A 23,391-nucleotide genomic window follows, 5' to 3' on the forward strand; every position below is an offset into this window, starting at 1 on the left:
AGCTGGATTTTCTGACAGATTTCATGTATCAACTGAGATAGAAGCTAGACTAACCTCCTGTTTCAAGCCTAAGCAGTATAGGGAAACTCATGCAGAAGACACACACTTTAACTCAGTGACAAAATGCTTTATTATTTATTTAGAGCAGCTGCACTAGAGCCATAAGCCAAATTACATATAGGACTAGTAGTTCTTAGGAAATTATTAACCAAAGCTGTCTTTCCCTTTAGCTCTACAAAGCATGGTATCTTTTAGCTCAATGTTTGGTTATCCTCCACAGACCTTTGTGGTTTAGGATCACTCTCAATGCTCTCAGAACAGTTAGAGACTAGCTAAACATGTATGGAGCATTTAGCAGCTGAGGATATTTAACTCAGGAGTTGGAAGAGACTAAATAAGTAAAGATTACTCCAAGGATGAGCATTTCACTACTATAACACTGCTGGACTCATGACGGATAGAAGAAAAAATATCAAAATAAAAGCATCTGAACTGAACATGCCGTGAACATGTCTTGTGATTTAAGCCACCTTTTATGTTTGCAGAAACTGAAAGCCTCTATAATGTTGGAATCTTTTAAATGGACCTGGTGTAGAATTCCAGGAGCCATGACCTACTTTTCTTTGCATTGGTCCCAGAAAAAAAAATTCATATTCATAGTAAATTTAAGTTAATGTCTTTAAAGCGGTTCAACACCCTGGTGTCCATGCTGAAAAAGTGGGCACCCTTATAGCAGGTGCTTTTTTGGGTGGGAGCTGCTTTTCGAACAAGTCCTGACACCACACCTGGACAAACATGAGCATAACAGCGTCGTGTTTCCAAAGCAGAGGGCGCCATCTTGTGGCCGCTATGTTACCAGCACGGAGAGGGTGGAGCTAAACATGGGGAGTTAGCCTGAATTTGCCCTGCTTGTTATGTTTTGATATCGGGAACTTCGGGAAGTAAGGCCGTCATGGTTCATGAGGAGCTCTCGGCCCGTCTCAACGACAGAGGGTACACAAACTGGCTGAAAGCAGGCCAGTGTCTGGTCATCCTGAAGAACGGACTGCACCCCTTCATCAGCCGCCACATGAAGGCTTTCCACGGAGACCTGCTCAATCAAAACGCTCTGCTCCGGAAACCGTGTGAGACTGCTTCATGCAAACCCAAAGGGAATAAGGTTAGATTATCCTGTAAATTCTGTTTAGTCTTGCTATTTAAATTCTTGTTTCTACACCACTTTAATGTGGTAAACTGCAGGGGTTTAGAGTAATTTAGTAGAGTTCAACGTTTTGCTACTTCTACTACAAATCGAGTTAAAACGTGTAGGCTACTTTTACTTTTTTTTTACTCCATATACATTTAGTTACTTTGCAGATTTGGATTAGTAGTGTGAAATATAATCAACACTTAAATAAGACTTTATTTACACCTGGAGTAAATTCAAAAGCTACCCTGCAGTAGCCTATACAGTAAGTAATTCAAATGAGCTGCACCTTCACCAGCTTTGATAACACTTTGATGGATCAAATTATAAACAATTAAACAATAAACTGCATAATGAGTGGTACTTTGCGCTAATACTAATAGGTACTTTTACCTAAGTAACATTTTGATTGCAGGTATTTTACTTGTAACAGTGTATTCCTAGACTGATGTATTTCTACTTTTACTAAAGTACAATATATGAGTACTTCTTCCACCTCTGGTTGTTGGGGAAATATTTTCCTAGGCCCATAACTTTGACCCAGTTTATCAGTTTGTACAGCCCTCACTGAGCACAGGCCTGCATCCTTGGACTGCTGTGCTCTCTGTTTTGTCTGCCTGTTGGTGTCAGCTGATAGAGGTGTTATAGTGCTTTGCCTGTTTTATCTTGTTATGCACAATGTAGATTATTCTCTCAGAACCAGCTAAATACATGGGTCTGGGGTAGAGAACTTCAGAATTGGTTTGGCAACCACTGTGTCACCTCGTGGCGACAGCTCATGTCCTGTCAGTTCTCCGGCCGTTAACTCCATAATAAACCCTCAGTGTTTGCCATCAAGCTCCAGCTCTCCCTGGCCCTTTCTCATGTCTTCAAATGTTCCTCCTCGACTCCTATCCTCGAGACTTAGTCCCGCCCACAGGAGATGCGAGCGGAGGAGCCGAGGAGGGGAACCGAGGAGAGAGGAGGGGAAGCAGCAGGCGGTTAGAGAAATGAGAACTCCTCTCCTCTGAGCGGTCATTTTAAAGAGACGTCCATTAATGATGACAGGAGGCACAGCAGCCCTCTGTCTGATGGACAGATGTGTTCATGACGACTTATATATTTACTTTTAATTCATTCACAGTGCGGTATAATGAGACAATAACAGGCTACAGATGCGGACATACACACAGACACACAGACACACACACACACACACACACACACACATATGTATATATTTATATAAATATATACAATTTCAGAATCAAACAGAGCACTCTCATAATAACGTAACACTATCAGAGACTGGATATATCCCCCCCCCCTCTCTGGTCGCTACAATGAGGGAAATAAATGACGGGCCAAAAGTTTTATTTACAAGTATTACAAGTAAGCAGAGGACACCAAACCAACTGAGACCTGTCTCTCCGCTGCATCTACGCACACACTGTACCACACACACCTACACCACACACACGCACCTACAGCTCCTAAAGCATATAATCAGGCTACAGCCGTTGTGTATTTTATTATGTGAAGCACTAAATGGTTTTAGAAAAATATCGACTTTGTTTGTAGATATCTACTAAACTAAAGCAAATAAAGAGAGTAGGCCTGTTATACTGAGTGATATGATATATATTATACACACTGCTCTGCTTTCTGCACGGACCTCACAGCTGTTCTCACTGTAAACATCGCGTCGCGATGAAAGCAGTTAATAAAATAATATCCAGGGGATGCATGCAGAGCTGTCATTGGCTGAGATAAGTCCGGCCGTGCGTCTCGACTCTTTGAAACATCACTGTTGCCGGAAATGCATCCACGAAGGAGCCGTGGAGGACTGTGGAGGACCCATCAGTGTATCCTCGGTTATAGCTCCTCCAGAGAGCCTCCTCGACGCTCGATGCTCGGTCCTCGATGTGCATTTCGAGAAATGAGATGTCCTTCAACATGGCGCTCCAAAATTCATTTCCGGGTCACTACCGGAGGACCGAGGAGTCGAGGAGTCGAGGATGGGACATTTGATGACATGAGAAAGGGCCCCTGTGTCTCTCTGAGTTTCGTCTCCATTGCTCCAGAAGTTTCCATCACACTGGTAAACTGTGATACACAGTTATTATGAGTTGACTGTGACCATATCCTCACATATGTCCAATTTGCTCCTACAATAGCTATAGTGGTAGGTAGTGGTAGGTAGTGATAGATAGATAGATCGTACTTTATTGATCCCAAATTGGGAAATTGTTTTTGTTACAGCAGCATAAAAGGCATTTTACAATAAAACAAAATATACAAGAATAGAAATAAAATAAAATAAAATATAAAATAAAATATAAAATATACATGTCAAAATACAAAAATAGAAAATATACATACAGATATTATATATATATATATATATATAATATATCTATATATATATATATATATATATATATATATATATATATATATATATACAAATATATATATATTCAAAATATATGGAATTATGGAGTATTAAATATGAAACAGATTATGTGTGAGTAAAATGTACAAGGTGGTTTTATTTCTAGAGAAACTATGGAGCAGAGAGTTCTCTTCCAGCCAGAGGTGATTTGTTGTACAGTGTTATTGCAGTGGGCAGGAATGTTTTCCAGTATCGGTCCTTGTGACAGGGGAGCTGCAGCATTCTGTTGGAGAAGGAGCTCCGTTGACTGTGTGCTTTAATGAACAAATCGTTTTGAATAGCTTTAGTGTTGGGTATAAACTGTGTGTGAACTGTGTACAGTATGTTTATGAACTTTCCGGTGCTACGTTCAATACTACTTAGATTGTAGGAATAAAAAAATGTATGCAGTTGAACCTTTTTTTGATGATCGTCAATGTATTGAATAGAAGTTGAGGGGCAGTAGCTACCAGTTTCACTTTTATTTACAGTTTATGTATTGCAGGTGCATGTACTATAACGAGTGTAACAGAGAAACTGACATATTATGCATAAAGTATCAAAACTAATTTTTTAAATGTCCAATACATATACAATGTTAACAGTACTGCGAAAAAAGTTAATCTGCATATCACTAAGGCGTTGTGCACACGGGAACGTTTGCGTTTATGCACAGTATGCGTATTCAAAAAAGTCTTCCGTTCACATGCATTCGTTTCATTTAACGTGTCTGTTCAAACGAGACCGCTGGAAACGCTGTAGTACATATGCCGGGCCTGTAAGTGGCGCTGTAACTTCTGCCAAAATACACCAAAAGCAGCGAAGAAGAGCAGCCCGGAGCAGCCCCACAGCAATGTTGCCATGGCTACCCTTCTGTTCATGCCCCGCGGTGTATTTAGCAACATGTAGTTCATGTAATTCTCCATGTCCACTTGTTGCTGATGGTTGTGGTAGAGGAGCTGTATATTTTGCACTAATATCTGTAGCATGGTCAGTAGCAGTAGCACTAGCAGTAGCTACTGACAGGAGAAAGTGTGTGGCGATTGCTGGTATTCAGCGGGATATAGTAATTTTCTCAGCATGTAAATATATGGATAAATGCAACGGGGAAGTTAACTGAAAGAAACCGAATCTGTGGATATTGCATCGACCGACCAAGAAGCACGTCTCCGTGGAGAGGACACGCTCAGAAAGAGAGATATTCTCTACAAACACCGGGTGAGATCCTCCTTTGTCAATATAATGGATCAATGCATGAAATCTGACTCTGTTTATTTTGTTTAAGGAGTATATTGGGCGTTAACAATTCTGGTTTGCCTTTTATAATATTATTTCATTCAAGAACCCCTTGTGCGTTTAATTAACACAGCTATTTTTGATAGTTGATCGTTACAGATGGCTACTGGCCATGCTTCAGCAGTGAGCAGGAGAGGTGGGGCTATCGTTATTTTTTCAGGAAATATTCGTATAGAGGTGATTACACGGACTCGGTTGACCCCCCAGAGCGTTTCGTTTGCAAATCTATCCACCTTGGGACCCGTTATCGTTTGTGGGGTCAGTTTCTATCGGCCTCGTGTAAATAATAGGGCTATACGCACGCGAAACTATGCAGATACAAGCAGTTTTGTCCTCGATAGAAACTGACCCCACAAACGATAACGGGTCCCAAGGTGGATAGATTTGCAAACGAAACGCTCTGGGGGGTCAACCGAGTCCGTGTAATCACCTCTATACGAATATTTCCTGAAAAAATAGCGATAGCCCCACCTCTCCCCACCTCTCCTGCTCACTGCTGTAGCAACTATCAAAAATAGCTGTGTTAATTAAACGCACAAGGAGTTCTTGAATGAAATAATATTATAAAAGGCAAACCAGAATTGTTAACGCCCAATATACTCCTTAAACAAAAATAAACAGAGTCAGATTTCATGCATTGATCCATTATATTGACAATTTTCCAGCCAAACAACACAAACAAAATTAAACAGTCCGCTCTGCGATACACCAAACTTGTCTTTACTGCCTAATCCAGGCCATTATTGTTCATTGCTCCTGCGCCCGTCGGCGGCAAAAAGAGAAATGTTTGTAGGCAGAGCACCGGCGTGTCCCAGAGGAGCGATCTCACCCGGTGTTTGTAGAGAATATCTCTCTTTCTGAGCGCGTCCTCTCCACGGAGACGTGCTTCTTGGTCGGTCGATGCAATATCCACAGATTCGGTTTCTTTCAGTTAACTTCCCCGTTGCATTTATCCATATGCTGAGGAAATTACTATATCCCGCTGAATACCAGCAATCGCCACACACTTTCTCCTGTCAGTAGCTACTGCTAGTGCTACTGCTACTGACCATGCTACAGATATTAGTGCAAAAATATACAGCTCCTCTACCACAACCATCAGCAACAAGTGGACATGGAGAATTACATGAACTACATGTTGCTAAATCCAGCGCGGGGCATAAACAGAAGGGTAGCCATGGCAACATTGCTGCGGGGCTGCTCTTCTTCGCTGCTTTTGGTGTATTTTGGCGGAAGTTACAGCGCCACTTACAGTCCCGGCATATGTACTACAGCGTTTCCAGCGGTCTCGTTTGCACAGACACGTTAAATGAAACGAATGCATGTGAACGGAACACTTTTTTGAATACGCATACTGTGCATAAACGCAAACGTTCCCGTGTGAAGGAGGCCTTAGTATGTATCACATAAGTGGTAACCCTACGTGTGTGTCTTTGTGTGTGTGTGTGTCTGTGTGTGTGTTTGTGTGTGTGTAGCTCTCCTCAGCATGCAGGACGTGTTTAGAGTGGCAGAAAGTGATCCTGAAACACCACCGACATCCACACGTCACAGTGAACTGGGATAACTGTTACCCTACCAACTGGAGAACAGACCACTGGGAACTGGCCAAGGTAATCCACAGACTACTCGACACACACTTAACTTAAATCTGATGTTAATGTCATTAAATATAATCATATCATTTTATATACATTACAAATTATCTTTAATTCATAGGAGAGAAAGAAAAGTATAAAATACAGATGTCTGTGAAGCAGGAGACGGACATTTTTCTGGTTTATTTAATTGAAAGAATTATTATAAAGATGTATTGATTGTTATGTGTTGATCAACTAATGAATTCATCACAAACAAATCATTATATTACTTGTCACAATAACCAATTAACTGACTCAGTTCTGTGTGTCTGTGCAGTAAAGTGAATACCACATGCAGCATTTAGAAGTGTCTAAAAGTGATGGATACATGCAATTTATAGAAGACATAATCAGCAGAAGTAAAGTCAATGTGCAACATAGTAAAATGTAATAATCTCAAAATGATCTGTGGATTCATCCTCTGTCTGTCTCTGTTTCTCCAGGCCTACATGCCTCGGGGTCAGGGGAAAGTGAAGGGGACCGATCAATGTGATGCCTCGGCTCTGCTCAACCTGATCAACTACTGTGACTGTTTCCGGCCTGTGGAAGTTGTGAGAGAGGTAAACTGTCAAAAAGTTTCAAATGGGCATTAAGACAGAGAGTGAAAACACATATATTCAGACCAACATGTGCGATGTTCCAGGTGATTCGTTACAGGAACGAGTTGATGCATTCCTGTGAGTTGCGTGTGAAAGATGAATGGATGACACACTTTCAGAATGCTTTGACGAAGCTCATTCAGCAGTTCAGCAACGTGCAACAGATGGCAGAAGTTGGAAAACAGATCGAGGAGGTGAGCATGTTTGGATTTAGATTAGATTAGAACCTCTTTATTTGTGACACACAGTGAAATTGGACCTCTGCATTTAACCCATCCTAGTAATAGGAGCAGTGGGCAGCTATTGTACTTGCCCGGGGAGCAATGGGGTGGGGTCCAGTGCCTTGTTCAAGGGCCCCATGGCAGGGCCCAGGAGGTGAACTGGGACCTCTCCAAGTACCAGTCCACACTCCATAGTAAGGCCTGTTCGGGGACTTGAACCGGTGACCCTACGGCTCCCAGGCCAAGCCCCTACAGACAGTCTGTACGGCTGCTGCGAAAGCTGTTAATGTGCCTCTTTAGTAATCAAATAAGTCAATCTAGTTTATCAAAAACTGTTTTTGTCGTTTCAGTCAAACAAGTGTGATCCACTCAAATTGCCCCCAGCTTGCAACCTTGAGACAGACGGGTGTACTTAAAATATATACTTTAAAAAAAAGAGAGAAAATGAAAAGGGGATGGAAGGAGATTAAATAAAGGAGATTTCTAAACACAATTATTTTGTCTCGTCTTTTATCGTAAACTACTAAGCATGTTTATATCCAATTAGGACAGGATTTGAATTTAAAACATTGAAAAATGAGCTCCAATTATCAACAAAATGAGATTAGAAGAGGTAACAATGTTTATGTTATGTTAAAGTCGTCTTTGTATTGTGTTTCAAAAGTATATACTGTTATTAGCGTGCTAATTATTTGGTCATTGTTCCCAATAAGTAAATACTGTTATGATGTCACAGCTGCAGCCATGTTGTTTTGCATCACAGTTTGTGTGACTGTGAATTCTGTTTGTCCAGATGCTGTCTATTGATTTGTCAATACGTGTCTCGGGTTTGGACTTCATCGATTCTGCCGTCATGGATGGATTGGAGTGTGATTCTGTCAACCAAAGGGAGCCCAGCCCTGACTTAATCAGCCAATGGGAAGCTGAATTGCTACAAGAGAGGCTGCAGGAGTTACTGCACGCTGCTGATCACGATACACAGGTGCAAAGAACAAAACAGTTCACATGCACACTCAGACATAATACATATATAGAAAGATTTCACATGACTTGGGCCGACTCTGTTTCTTCCTTAGGACACTGAGCAGCTGAAGAGTCTGAGCAGCTTCCTCCAGGCCAACAGAGATCTGGGAGAAAGGTTTTCTGCAGAGCTCCAAGCCATCGACTCACTGCAGGCCAAAGAATAAGAAGGAGGGGAGGTGAAAAAAGGAAGATGAGAATATTGTGCAATATCATTTTATATTTACTATCGAAAATAAGTCGAGGTCAGAATTGAAGCAGGTTAGCACGATAGTTAGTGCTTAAAATAATAAGAATGTAAGAGAAAATCTGAGGGAGAGAAACTCCCTCTGCAGGAACTTTGGGATTTAAGTATTTGCAGACCATTTAAATACACAAAAACCTTTATAACACACTACAGGAAAGGGAAAGCCCCAAAAGTCCAAATTGTAAATAAAGATGGAATTGACAGTTACAGTTGTTTACAGTAGTTTTGTGAAAGCACAGGCTGTACTTATCACATACTTGAAATATAAGCTTATACATTTCCAGTCTAAAGTATCTGCAAAGTATTCCACCCAACATGTCATGTGTAAAATGCACTGTCATAAAGATAATAAACAAGTCTGACTCATAATTGTAGGAAGTACCATTTGACTTGAACCCACATTGATGTGCAAAAACAAGCTCAGTCTGATCTTATCCCTGCTTTGAAACTTCTCCTTTACCTTCTTTATATTAACACAATTGCGAGAAAACACATTTCTGCTCATTTTTGCCCTCATACATTATTCTCTTCCTGTCTGATATTGCCTTACACATAAAATAATGTCCCTAGTCATTTTTACACAGCTTATACAAGGGTATAAAATAAACACTGACCCTGGATCTGTTCTTGGTATCCGCCGGTACCCAATAAAACATGGACAGAAAAGTGGGGTTGGTGCATCCCTAGAAGAAATTTGTCATGCTAGCTGGTCTATGTTTTAAAAAAAAAAAAAAGAAAGAATTTGTTGGGAATTGATGTAATTTTACATTTTTGAATTATGTTTTGAAACCAAACTTCATTTAGCTTATTAGCTAAGGGTCTGCTTTATGAAACAGCTTTATTAACCCTGTTCAGTTGGACTGACTTGTTGGATTAAATCTATTGAAAATGCCAAAATTGTGTAACTGGCTCTACTGGCTCCCATGTTCACGATAATTAATTCATTTCAATATTGTTGTTTTCGAATTTCATTAAACTGGTTTGGTGCCCCTCCAAACACTTGTGTCTGTGTGCTTTATTTGTGTTTTCGCTTGTCTAAATGTTGAGTTATGCTTTTGCTGTTTTTGTCCTGTGTAGGCTCCCATTGGAACACCATGTATAACCAGGATAAATAAATAAAATCGGTCCAAAGGAGCACACGATATAACAACATATCAACTTTAATTATTATGCAAAAACGTACAACACATTAAATACAAGCACTGCATTGACATTTCAGGTTCATTTAACCAGTAAGTTTATGTCCCTCTGCCAGATATGTGGTGCTCTAATGGCGCATTTCCACTGCAGCGCGTAGCACGGTTTAAGCGTGCCGTGCCAAACCCGGCCCGTTTTTTGTTGCGTTTCCACTAGGGGTAGTTCAGGCTAACGGGTACCTTTTCACAGTTTTTCTGGCCCTCCAAAATCGTGGTTCTTTCCAGGCCAACAACCAGGCTGAATATGCTAAACTAGTGATGTGAGTGGCTACAACTACAACACAATGAACATATTTTACCCTGATTTAATTGTAATACACGTTTCAAAATGATGCCGAAGTAACAACATACTGATACCGGTTAGTAAAAACCATGAATTAATGCTTTGACAAGTCTGCAGACAGACGGCAGGCGAAAAACCTTTTAAAATGCGTGTTTTCTGAATGGAGATTGGCTAAGCTAATGTTGTATATGCTCCGACCGTACACACTCACAACAACGGCCTATACAGACATAAATAAAGCAGCGACTGTATTCACCATGACACAGGCAGTCTGTGGTTTGTACTTGTTTAACTTTTGTCTCGTTTCTGAACAGATATGAGGAGCTGTGAGCTCTGAGGGCTAACAGCTAACGGCTGATGTTGGTTTTGTGTTTCGCATTGAAGATGACGTCACGGCTCCGCCTACACTGCGTTACTATAGTTACTGCCCCAGCTACTAAACTGTAATGGAAACGCAGCATAAAGTGAGCCTGGCCTACCAAGGCCTAACTATACCGTACTAAGCCATGCGAGGCCCTGCAGTGGAAATGCGCCATTAGAGGAGATTCAGGTGATAAGGTGGGCGGGGGTTAGCTTGGTTGGTGATTGGCTAATGGTTGCACAACCCATAAAAACATTGTAGCATCACAAAGTGACCAAAATCTGATCAGCCCATTTTATATAAATGGATCAGGAAAAAAAGAGAGAGAATCTTTTTTCCTGAAACGTTCAGAATCTCTTGATGCAGAGGGGACACATGTTTATGTATAAAGGACATGAAAAAGTGGATTTTGCACAATAGGTGACCTTTAAAGTCATATTGCTATACCTCTTAAAATGTCTTGAAAGTATTGCAGAACTTTAACCAGCATGTTGGCCTGACTGGACTCTGGTGTTATAAAAGAAATGAGTAACATAAATGTGACATGAAAACAAACGTTTGTGTGCACTCAACACAGTTATGCTTGTTGCTAAAATATATATTATAACATAAAAATGCACAATGTCAAGCGTTTACCTGAGGCGTTTTTTTTTTTAATGTAAATGTGTCTTTCAGATTGAGCTTTTACAATGTCTTGCCAGGCTTTTGCTCCGTGTCCTCTACCTCTGTGATCTCCTCCGCAGGCTCAGCTGACGGGGTAGGGTGGAAGAACTGTTTACAACACACACAAAAACATTGAAACAATCGTTACACAAGTGGTTGTGGTTGGGTTAAATGTTACGTCAGGTGTACGGTATTTTCTTACATTGAATGTGTCATTTTTTTCCAGGAAATGTTTGTACTTTTGTGGGGGGCGAGGAATCGGAGGAAACAGAACCTTAGACAGCCTGAAACACACGCATAGAAACAAATGTCAGTACACATTTTGGTAAAACTGTCTACAACATTTTTAAAGGGGCCCTTTTAGGCAAAAAGGGGTTTTCTCTAACCTGTAGTGTGTTATACAGGTTTTTGTGCATGTAAATGGTCTGCAAAGGCTAAAATGAACATCATATGTGCTCTTTGATGCTTTTTAATCTGCTCAGAGCCGAAACTAGATAATTACCGTATAGCACTCTTAGATTTTCAAAATGATTTAAGACAAAAAAATAAATGACTTATAAGGTCTAGGATTATAATAAATCATTATTGTTGGTCACTCACTGACACTATACACAATAAAATATATTGTGTACTTAAATCACATTCTAATGTAATATAAAAACATTCTAATGGATTACAACTATGATATTTTCAATACACTATGATCCGTCCACAAAAAGAAAGTAAGTGACCAGCGATTATAAAGTATTATGTTTGCCCTTATAAGTCAGCATTAACTTAGAAAGTGTTACGCACATTTAAGTATACACAGCTGCCATTTATGACATTGCATACATTCATATTTTTTTAGTTTTGGTTTTAAAACTATAAGTGGACCATATAAAGTGAAACTGCCATAAAGAAAATGGAAGAAAAGATGCACATCCGTCCTTAATGTTTATCAGCATTTCATGTTGTGTTTACCCCTGTGTCTCTCCGGGGGGGGGGGTTTCTGTCTTAACGTTAAGGAAGTTTAGGGTGGATGTCTTTTGTGGCTTTACAAAAAAAAAGACACCACCGCAACCACCCATACACTCCTTTTAGTTCCCTTTTCTTTGTTTTCCTTATAACTGCCCCCACTCTGCTGACATCTTTTTTGTCGTCTGACACTGTTTCACATTTAGAAGACAGGACAGAGTGTCTGTTGTCAGATTAGAAACAGAAAACTGAGGCAGAATACAAATAATATAAAATAGTCTCTCAGGAGCTGTACAGATGTGAGTGTGTGCGTCTCACACACCAATCATCATGCTAGTTATTCAGCGGGAGACAGAAACAGTACCTCTGATGGCGCAGCAGCAGCAGCACAGCCAGGAGGATCATGGGTATTCCAAGTGAAATTGAGACGATCACTAGATTGTTGAGTTTGGACTGTTCCACAGCTACAAGCACACATACACACATACAGATGATACCAATTAAACTTGTGTGTAGATGGATGGGGATGATTTCAAGATGTAAAAAGCCCTACTCACTGAGTGCATGGCTCCATTCACTCCATTGAGAAAATTCCACACATTTGCTGCCCTTCCTTGTCCTCATCCTCACTCTGTAGGTGGAGGAGGGATCTACTTTGGGCTCTCTATAGAACAGCTGCTCACTCAACTCTTTGGGTGTTTCCTGTTTAAAAGAAAATAAAGGATCAACAAAAGAATGCACTTAAAGCTCAAATATATTAACACTTACTAAGATGCCCCGGTCTATAATGCATTATAAACATACTTATTTGTTGTTATAGCACTCTTATTATTTTTGAAAGGACTTGTAAATTATGCTTTATAACAATAATCATGATAAAGTATTTGATATTGACTTATAAGATCTAGTGTTATAATACTTTACGTAATTGTCACTCACTAACCTTTTACGGCAAATGTCATGGTGTATTATGATTCATACAGTTGCAATACATTATATTCTTTTATGGAATGTAATATATTGTAATTAGAAGTAACTTTACGTGTTCATTGTTTGCCTTTAAAAGGGCATATTATGCTGATTTTCAGGATCATTTTTGTATTTTGTGTCTCTACAGTGACATGTTTACATTCTTTAATGTTCAAAAAGCTCTTTATTTTTCTCATCCTGCCTGTGCTGCAGCGCCTCTTTTCACCCTCTGTCTGAAACCAGAGCCCAGTCTGCTCTGATTGGTTAGCTGGCCGGCTCTGTTGTGATTGGTCAACCGCTAAGAGACGTCCCGCCCCTTAGCCTGTCACGTGTCAAGTGTTGAGCGCTAACCAATAGAATCTTGAGTGTTACATAGTGATGTCACTATGTTACTGAAGTAAACAAAGTGGCATCACTGTCTGATTCCCTCCTAATCCTGTTGACAGACAGACGGAAAAACCAAGCCAAAACATAACCTAATGGTAGAATTCATACAAAATGTAAGTATTAAACAGGAAGAAGACCTCCAAAACAAGCAGAATAAAGAACAATACAGTATAAATCTGAATTAAGGCCTTTGTTATGCCATTTTCTATTACACAAGCATAAACTAAGTGATAGGGTCTGAAGCTGTGTTCAGTGCGCTCTCTCACCCACTCAAATCATTCAAAACGTACTGAGGAGGTCTACTGATCTGATTAATAAAAATCCTCTGTCATATAATAAAGCACCTGTCACTTATTATGTGACAGAAAGAGTTGACACTGCAGGTGCTGCTTTCTTAGGGATTTTAGTGAGATAGATAGAGAAAATGCTTTATTGGATATAATTTGCGCTTTTGCTAAAACAGGTTGTATCCTTGTAGGTAGAATGCATTCTGGTGTAGCTTAATGGAGTAAATGTTTATTTTGATAATCAACCAGTGATACAAGCATTATTGTGTATAAGAAGTATGTTTACAATGCATTATAAGGCATCATAGGAAGCGTAACCTACATTATTGAATAATTTACATCCATATCCACACATGTATACTGTACCTGGTCACCCATGTCCAGCTGGTATTCAAAGCAGGAGGAGCTGATGTGGGCTCTACTGTGGGGCAGACCCCATGTCACCAATAGACCTCCATCTTTGATTGATGCAGAGATGTTTTGGGGTGGAGACAGAACCTCTGTGGCACACACAACCACAACATTAGTAAAATAATTATAAAAAATGCAGGCGGAACTGCGGATTTCTGCTAGCAACTAAGCTTACAACCATATGTTACTAGCCAGTGAAAAAAATCAACTATAGCTTTCCCCTCTCTTTTTATATGGTAAAATGTTTTTATTATTTTGACGTAGGACACCAAAATTCCTGTCACTCCATTATCAAGTTTATTTCATCGTGATATTGACCTATTGGTTAGCTTTTGAACCCTAGAAGTGAGATAAACCTACCCTGTTTCCCCTACTCAAGAGCTCAATGAGAGTTTGTCTTGTATTACCTAGCATGTTGAGGTCGTATTTGGAGGCGTAGACTGTCCACTTGTCGTGCAGGGTGATGTTGAAGTGTAGGATTAAAAGTGACATCTTGTGATCATGCAGAGCCAAAGACCTTGATGCGACTTTCTCCTCAGACGACAGGTCAGGAGACTGAACTGATTTGTCACCATCACAGATGCTGCATGAAAACAGAGGGAAAGAGAATGTAAGGGATGTAAGTATGCCTTTAATTATTCATAAATACTCTCTATGCCACATGTGTAATGTATCATTTTTTTAAATACCTGATGTTGACAAAGAGCTGAGTATCCTGCTGTAAGGTGTTAAATGACCAGGAGCAGTTGAGTATATTTGTTGGGTAAAGGAGGCAGTAAACCTTATCATATATATCTTCCATCTCTACATGATGCCCCTGCACTGAAGAACTCAGTACATCGATCTGAAAAAAGTACCACAAACAACAAGAACAGAATATAGAAATCAGAAAATACATCTGCATTAAAGTGGGTGGCTTTTATGTGACTGTGTGAGCTTTGGACAATATAAAAAACATTGATTCTCACGTCATCAGCAGCCATTGTATCCTGACAGACATCTGAAAAGTCAGCTTCAGCCTCTATTAAAGGAGTAAATACATTTGGAGTTTTAGCACGGGGGGAAACTAAAGGCAACGGATGGTCAAGTTATAACTTTAAAGACCCTCACACATAAGTGGTCCAATGTAAGCATCAATGCACTTCCATTCAGATTATACAAAATATGAAAGCATATTTTCTTCAAAATATACCATGCTTAATTAATCCACATTTTTGGGTATTTTCCGTGATTTAGGAAGAATTAGAGGAAGCCAATTACTGTGATTACTGTATACAAGGAAAGCAAGATAACCAACTAACTCTGTGTGTGTGTGTGTGTGTGTGTGTGTGTGTGTGTGTGTGTGTGTGTGTGTGTGTGTGTGTGTGTGTGTGTGTGTGTGTTCGTCAAGCATGTGTGCGTGTTACCTACCAATTTGTAAAGCAAACAAAACCAGCAAACTGGACCAAAGTATTGGATGTGCAGGAAACAGCTTCATAGCATACCTAAGGGTTTCACACACACAAACACACAAACAGAAAGAAATTAACATTGCCCCATAATCCTGAGCGTACAGTGTCTAGCACCCAAGTACATAGAGAACCTCTTGTATCGGTCCACATTAACACATTTCCTGCCTGTTTATACTTCCCCTTTTTAAGTGCTTAAATGTAGTGACTGACAGTAAGACATCTTTATGCCGTGTAATCAAATTGAAAGAAACAGCTTTCTTCATATGAATCTTAATATTTAAATTACATTTCTACTGCCGACAAAAGCTTTTACATTTTCCACATAAAAGAAAACGTTGTCAATGCTTTGTTTTTTTTTCACCCTGCTAAACTTTTCTCTCTGAAAAGTGATAAACCATAGACTGCATATATAAAGGGGAAACCCATGCTTAGCTATTTTAGGTGTAAGCTTTCTTGAATACAATTTTAAACAATCCATCTACAGTACAATGTGGTAAATAGTAGTAATAGGAAACCGTTACCTCCCGCTGTCCCTCCACTCTGACAGTGCTCTCGATGACTGAAGATAGTGAAACCTTTCTGGGGAAAGAAGAAGCATGACGTTACACACTGTACAAGGCTTCAGGAAACATTAGGCTTCTTCCTGTTACTTAATTTGTAATTTTTTGATAAATACACTACAAAATCAAAATATGTCTTAGCCTTAAAATATGCAGTAAAAACTATAGAGTAAGACTAAGACAATGGGAAATTAATTAAATGTGTTCATTTTCTAAAAACAAATCGAGAAGGTCGCGACTTGTGCCATGATATTTCAAAATAATTGTACACATTTGTTGAACTGGACACTGGTACATTGACTTTCATTCAACCTGTAATTGAATTTAAGAGGTTTCTCAAGTTATTTGGATATTTTTCTATCTTGCCTTGAAACATATTACTACTTAATCTATAGGTTGCTAATTTAGAAACTGAAAACATCAAAAATGACATCAAAATTAAAACAATTATGAGAAATTAGTATTCCTAAATGAAGCATATATTTCTTGAAGTACGTTCTTTATTTACAACTAGACACAGCTATAAAAGTGTAATACAGAATTATATATTCCTAAATAAAACAGCAAAAATGTAGTTCCCTGACCGGGAATCGAACCCGGGCCGCGGCGGTGAGAGCGCCGAATCCTAACCACTAGACCACCAGGGAAGGTCGACTACTTAGCAGAATAATAACTATTTCAAAGTGACTAGAGCCGTTTTCAGCCCTCGAAACACGAATTTAGTTTTGTTTTGAATAATTTGTTTTTTTGCTAAGGAAAGCCCCATGGGGTGGAGGATATAAAAGCATCACTGACTAACTGTTCGGCTACTGTCACTATCTCTCTACCACGGCACACAGTGCTGATAATCTTCCACTAGGTGGTGGGCTAGCACCACACACACATGCATGTCCATTGTCTGCACATCCTATTCTAGCCTACTAACCTAGAAGACATGGGAAATATACAGGATTTCCGAGTTTTGAAAACGAAAGCACACCTGCTACTGTTCTCACGGGCACGACGAAGAGACACGGTACAGTGCACTGAAACATGTTGTTCCTTTGATCGATTTAGGTCGACTTTGATAAAGTGGCTAACTTTAGCAACGTCACTTAATGCCATTATCGTAGGAAGTAGTTATAAAACGTAGTTGATGTAGCCTATAGCAGGTTAGCATGGATTCAATCTAGATAGTTAAACTACATTTTAAAGCGATATCGATTCATTTTGAAGGGTCTTGCTGCTACATGTAATATTGTTGCTTTCAACTCTTGAGTACAAAAATGATACATTTTATTTTTGGAGAAAAATAGACCAATATGCGTGTTGTTTTTCTCCCTGTCAGATTCAGCATGGACATTTTGAGAAGTAATAAGACATCCATTCTGGAAACGTTGTGTGCAGACTACAGGCTAATCCTCAACAAAGCTGATCAGAAGAAGTTGATAACTCGACGTGAGTACAACAATTTGAAAAGCATCAACAAACTACATGAAGAGGGCCACGTTGTGGAGTTGGTGGATAAGATCATGAACAAAGGAGAGGAGACCTGCTTAGCCTTCCTGAACCTCCTGCAAACTGATGAGGATATCCAGGAGACTTACCCTGAGCTGAAGAACATACTGAAGAAGGAAAACTGCCTCTTACCATACCCGGTTCAGGCTTGTTCAGTTGACAACACCGGTACGTTAACATGCATACAAATGACTAATACGCATGCCAAATGTGTGTTACTGTGAGGTTGACATTTTAAAATGTTACGTTTGTAAAGTGTCCTTCTGTTTCCCTCGTATTCCCGCAGATAATCAGCCACAAAGGCGAAAGGAGGTGAGATAACCTAATATTGAAAAAGCACACTTAATGTTAAAATGCTTGCGTCAGGGTTTTTAGTTAGCCTTTGTAAAAAAGACACAATTGACATACTTATTATCCTGTATTAACATCTACTCATAATAGCATTGTAATACTGTTAGGGTAAGATTCAAACTAGTTAAGAATAGTAAAGGTAAAAAGTAAAGTTAAAATGGGACTAGATATCTTCTTACATTTCTGACATGGTAATATTGTATAAGTGTCATTTCCATGTTAATTACCGAATTTACATACATTTTTCTTTCTGTACTATTATTTATCTTATAGTGCTGCATATAGATGTAAAAATCTTTCATAAGTGGATTCAAGCACCAACATTTTCTTGTTCGTCCCCATGGAGCAATTTATTAAACAAAAACAAATCCTCAGCCACTTACATTTTGAAAAAAATGCGACCAATTTCCAAGATGGCCGTCATTTCCATCCAAGTAAACCATATTTTAACATTTTCACCACTCGATCAAATTCTGCGATTTTGGTTTTGAATTACAGCCAAATTCATTATTTAGAAAATTCATCAGAGCTATTTTCTGTCCTTTTAAACACAGAATGTTACAATGTGGGACTTATTAGAAAGCATTTGGGAAACTAAACCACACTTATACTAATAAGAGTCTTCTATGTTAGCAGCATTAGAGCCCAGAGCCGGCCAGGGGCCCATGCAAAAAAAAAAAAAAAAAAATTCAAATTGTCTTTTTTATATATTTTTTTTAGATATTCTTTTTTTATATATTTTTTTAGATATATTATTCCAAAACAATATTTGCACCGGGGCCAATCACAACCTTGTTACGCCACTGGTACCTCTACAGCACATGTGTCAAACTCAAGGCCCGGGGGCCAAATCAGGCCCTTGGTGGATTTAATTTCGGCCCGCAGGATAATTTATATTACTATTAGATCTGGCCCTCCGGTATATTGCACGCACACCTTCACTCAATCCTGAGGGTTTCCTCAGCTCAGAGCCTGACCCCAAACATTGATGAACTTGCACCCAAGATGAGATGCCAAGTATCTGGCTTGAACTAGCATCACAGAGCAGCAAACTGAGTTTCAATGGATCTTTCATTCTGCACTTTTTCTCTTGCGACAACAGAGCATGTTTGTTTTTTTTCTTTGAGGGAAATTGTTTTTTTGAAACTGTTGTTGGCCTGTGGAAAAATGTAATCATAAGAAATGACTCCGGAAAAGCTGCAGATAGAGCCATAAGAAATTAATGCAACTGATTATTTAATGTTTAATGTTGTTTTTATAGGCAATCATTTAAGCTGTGTTAGTTCCAGGTTTAATATGTGCAATAAGTTCATTTCAATAAGTTTTGCAATAAACATTGAACCAGTCCGGCCCTCGACTAGTACCCATTTTTCAAATTTTGGCCCACTGTGTATTTGAGTTTGACACCCCTGCTCTACAGTACTAAACTTCTACACCCCAACATACCCCACCGCCTCAACTGCATTGCATATTGGCTACTAGGGATGGGAACGATTAATCGAATATTCGAATATTCGAACTTATTCAGCTATTCGAAAACTTCCTTTTTTTGGGAGGGGTGCCTAAGTTAATTACATATGATCAGGTGGAATAATTCAATGTATACGACAGTGCCATAGCTAAGTGTGTTAGGTCTAAAGGTGTGTTTTGCTCCGCTCACTGGTCCCTCACAGCGGGCAGAGCTGCAGGTGCTGATCTCTCTCTCTCGTGTCCGGTTATACTTCACTCGCGTTTATGTCCAAATCCATCAGATCTAGCTAGTTCTAGCTAATGATATGGCTGCTGCCCCTCCCTACACGCAGATCACGCAGACTCAAACCTCATCTTATGCCCAAATTCCAGCTGAGAGGGTCTTCTCTACAGCTGGCCTGATTGTGACTCGCCTCCGCACCCGCCTCTCCCCTGAGCATGTAGACATGCTCATATTCTTAAACAAGAATGAGTATTGAATAGCTGCATTCTGTGCATAGGCCCTGTTATAGGTTGTTGATCTCTGTTGTAATAGGGTTACGTTACCCTAACCCGTTATGTTGTTCGTGTATGATCCCTCTTTAATTTAAAAACCAAGTTATCTTTTAAGCATGAAAGCTTTAGGCCTATAGCTGTCAACTGTTCAAACTGTGATCACCAGTTCAATAAATTCGACTTGGTTTCTATCATGGGCCATTATATGAGGGTGGGACAAGTCCCCCCCACCTTTTAAAATGATTAGTTTAGACCCCCCCACTTTTACTATGCGGAAAGTCCGTGAATCGGTCTATCCACTCGCCACTCTCTGTAGAGCACTGTGTCAGTGCTTCATTATCAAATCCATTCCACTTGCTTATTGTGAGAATGCCCAAATCAATGAAATTCCATACCATGTTTTCACTGCTACTTTGTACCAAGGCAGATTCTCAGAGCCGTACACATGAGCCGTACACATGCTGCGGTTTTTGTATAGCTGTGTCTTTAGTTGTAAAATGATGCGCGGCACAGTTTCCACGCTGCGAGGCTCCGGTGCTAACAGTTCACGAGTGTGTTCCACTAGCACCCGGATATAAGGCGCTGTTATTAAAGAGGTGGAGGGAGAGTCCTCTCCTGTCAGACTGAGAGGCTGATAACTCCAGCTCAGTGAGGTAAAGGACTCTCTGAGGGTTTAGATGGTTCACTTTAGTCTAAGTAGTGGGTCTCAAACGGTTTGGTAATCATTTATGTAAATAAGTATTTCCAAGGCACACCTTTATATGATCATAATAGTTATACAAAATAAGAGAATAACAGGTATGAAATAATTCCAACTCATACTATAGGACAGTAACACAAAAATACAGTTTAAAAGGAGTGATTTGTAAAATATGCATAAAGAAAAAGTAAATCTGTTTACAGTTCTGTTTCATATGGTGTTGAGAGAGGTATCCATAGATTTAGTCCCTAATTTTGCTCTCAAAGTGCAGCAGATTGATGCATTTGACTTCAACATTTAAAAACAAATCTTCCCGGGGGAGCATGCCCCCGTACCACCCTAGAGGAGGTGAGGTCCACCACCTGCCCACACCCCCTGTCAAATTGTCCCACCCACATTGAGGATGCTTCCTACGCCCATGGTTTCTATACTTATTTGAACATGTATTTATTTATTTTTATTTTTTATAGGATATGTACATTTCGGTTAATCGGTTAACCGTTTTTTTGGGGGTCGAATATTCGAATATACATTTGCTTTCAAATTCCCATCCCTATTGGCTACCCAGTTTTCTATTGGCAGATTATTTAGATTTTATGGCTGAGACAACTTCTGAGTCATTCCTGACCTCTGAATTTTGTTTCTACGTTGTTATTAAATTGTATGATTTGACGTGAAAAGTGATTTTATGGCAAAAAATGACATTTCCAAGCCATCATTGGTGACCATCTTGAAAATTGTCGCCATCTTTTGAGTGGGAGGATTTTTTGAGTGACAAGCGGGCTTTTTCAAAAGAGTAAACTCAAAGGAGTTTGTTTGTTTTGAGTACTTGTATCCACTTTTGGACTATTTATTAAAATATTTAATTATCTGCAGCACTATTTAGCCATTATATCCACATAGCTATTATTATTCATCAAAAACCTTAATGTGTAAATATATTTACATACATAGCCCAGCCCTAATCCATTCCAGTTAGTTTCATCATTTTGTGTTTGTGTGAAATTGTTTCTGTTGTTTTCAGGACGGGCAGTACGAGTTGAACAGCCGGCCCACCGGCCTCTGCCTGATCATAAACAACGCACATTTTGGGGATGGTGGAGTGAGACATGGAACCGATATAGATGCTGGTATGTTACAGAGTAGACAGATTTACATTATCATCCCGGTTTTGCCTGTTGAAGCCTAACTAGGTTTTATTTCACTGCAGAAAGCTTGGCAGAGGTGTTCAGCTGGCTGAGGTTCAGAGTGCTGATGTGTAAAGACCAAACCAAGGACCAGATGGAGCGAGCGCTGGTATGCTTTGCTTCTCAGTGCAACTTCTCTCAGCTGCAGGAGTTCAATGTCAAGGAGTGGACTTGCAGCGGATTCACCGATCTTCAAGAGGCTCCTCGGCATGGCGATGCCTTCATCTGCTGTGTTCTGAGTCACGGAAACAAGGGTGTCGTATTGGGGATTGATGGGCAGCCCCTCCCTATCAAACAAATAACGAGAACCTTCATGGCAACTCCTCAATCTCCCCTCACTGCCAAGCCCAAAGTGTTCCTGATCCAGGCCTGCCAGGGACGGCAGATACATCCTGGGGTGTTATTAAAAGGTCTGCAGGCTGATGACTCTCACTCGACATCCATCCCTCAGGAAGCAGATTTTCTAGTTCATAGTGCCACTGTTGAAGATTATTATGCTATACGAAGCAAAACGGAGGGGAGCTGGTTCATCCAATCTGTCTGTAACCAGCTAAAAGTAGGCTGTCTGAGGTAAATCTCAAACTCAACATTAATTATATAGTTATTGAAATATCCCATTGTAGATCTAAATCTGATGATAAGATAGTTACCATGTATATTTTACACTTGACTATGTGACCATTATGTGATAGTAACATGTTTTTCTACACCTCATATTTTTTTTAGGAACGAAGAACTTGAAGTTATCCTCCGTCGGGTGAACAATGAAGTAGCCGGGAAAGAGGGCGGTGCGATGCCTAGTGCAGTAAAGCAGATGCCCGAAATTAGGCACACCCTGAGGAAGGGTCTTGTGTTGACTCCAAATCGCAACTGAAGCTTCATCGCCAAAAATAATGCAAACACACTATACACAATGTCTTACTTAAAGTGGACCTATCATGCTATATTTAAATGATATATTGTAGGGCCATACCTATATAAGGTATATTTATACGTTTCTGTTTTCAAAATACCAAACAGATCATGCATTTTAGCCATGCCTCATTTCGCTCTATGTGCTGTTTGCTGTCTACAGGTCTGATTCTGCTGACCACGCCCCCCTGCAGGAGAGGGGAGACGTGCTCTGATCAGCTGCTGGGCTGTCAGAAGAGGGGGAGAAAAAGAGATCTCCGTCCTCCGTGTTTTATTATATAGAGTCGTTATTCATTTGTTTTAAAGCTCAATAAATAACAAAGAAGACCTTTGACCGGCACTTTTCTAATTTTGTCCAGAAGATTTAAACTTTAACGGACATCTTGACCGGCGAAAGTAACTGAAACTGAAACTCTGCCGCACGGTCCCCTCGTTCCTTGGAAGAGGCGGAGAGGTGGGTGTTTGTCATCTGCTGGTGGACTAACCGGAGAGAATTACAGTGCTTGCCTCGACGGGGAGGGATTGCATTGAATTAAAGCAGCGGGAGCAAACGCTTGCCTCGGGGAGGGAGAAAAAAAGCCACAGCGGAGAATAAACAGAAGGGTAACCATGGTAACTATGGGCGGGAAGTCTTC

The 23,391-nt window shown here is 39.9% G+C and overlaps 3 protein-coding genes and 1 non-coding gene across 4 annotated transcripts; 2 read left to right on the top strand and 2 right to left on the bottom strand.

Moving 5' to 3' along the window:
- Positions 1 to 888: 888 nt before the first annotated feature.
- LOC117488703 (uncharacterized protein CXorf38-like) lies at positions 889 to 9,618 on the top strand. The gene is made up of 6 exons (XM_034137742.1): positions 889 to 1,159; positions 6,371 to 6,505; positions 6,976 to 7,092; positions 7,176 to 7,325; positions 8,146 to 8,334; positions 8,429 to 9,618. Exons 1-6 carry the CDS (start codon positions 953 to 955, stop codon positions 8,537 to 8,539), a joined length of 909 nt encoding a protein of 302 aa, XP_033993633.1. The 5' UTR covers positions 889 to 952; the 3' UTR covers positions 8,540 to 9,618.
- Positions 9,619 to 11,090: 1,472 nt separating this feature from the next.
- On the bottom strand, positions 11,091 to 16,182 carry LOC117488612 (granulocyte-macrophage colony-stimulating factor receptor subunit alpha-like). The gene is made up of 10 exons (XM_034137612.1): positions 16,106 to 16,182; positions 15,544 to 15,617; positions 15,102 to 15,154; positions 14,823 to 14,977; positions 14,541 to 14,716; positions 14,089 to 14,222; positions 12,637 to 12,781; positions 12,444 to 12,543; positions 11,325 to 11,406; positions 11,091 to 11,230 (listed from the first exon to the last, which is right to left on the bottom strand). Exons 1-10 carry the CDS (start codon positions 16,180 to 16,182, stop codon positions 11,144 to 11,146), a joined length of 1,083 nt encoding a protein of 360 aa, XP_033993503.1. The 3' UTR covers positions 11,091 to 11,143.
- A 537-nt stretch (positions 16,183 to 16,719) lies between these two features.
- trnae-cuc lies at positions 16,720 to 16,791 on the bottom strand. Its single transcript has one exon. It is a non-coding gene; the product is annotated as a tRNA-Glu (tRNA).
- Positions 16,792 to 17,043: 252 nt separating this feature from the next.
- Positions 17,044 to 22,854, top strand: LOC117488704 (caspase-8-like). The gene is made up of 6 exons (XM_034137743.1): positions 17,044 to 17,159; positions 17,472 to 17,809; positions 17,928 to 17,953; positions 21,682 to 21,787; positions 21,868 to 22,414; positions 22,571 to 22,854. Exons 2-6 carry the CDS (start codon positions 17,479 to 17,481, stop codon positions 22,716 to 22,718), a joined length of 1,158 nt encoding a protein of 385 aa, XP_033993634.1. The 5' UTR covers positions 17,044 to 17,159; positions 17,472 to 17,478; the 3' UTR covers positions 22,719 to 22,854.
- The last annotated feature ends 537 nt before the right edge of the window (positions 22,855 to 23,391 follow it).

This window comes from Trematomus bernacchii, unplaced genomic scaffold (assembly GCF_902827165.1).
Source record: "Trematomus bernacchii unplaced genomic scaffold, fTreBer1.1, whole genome shotgun sequence".
In the NCBI taxonomy this organism is placed as follows: domain Eukaryota; kingdom Metazoa; phylum Chordata; class Actinopteri; order Perciformes; family Nototheniidae; genus Trematomus; species Trematomus bernacchii.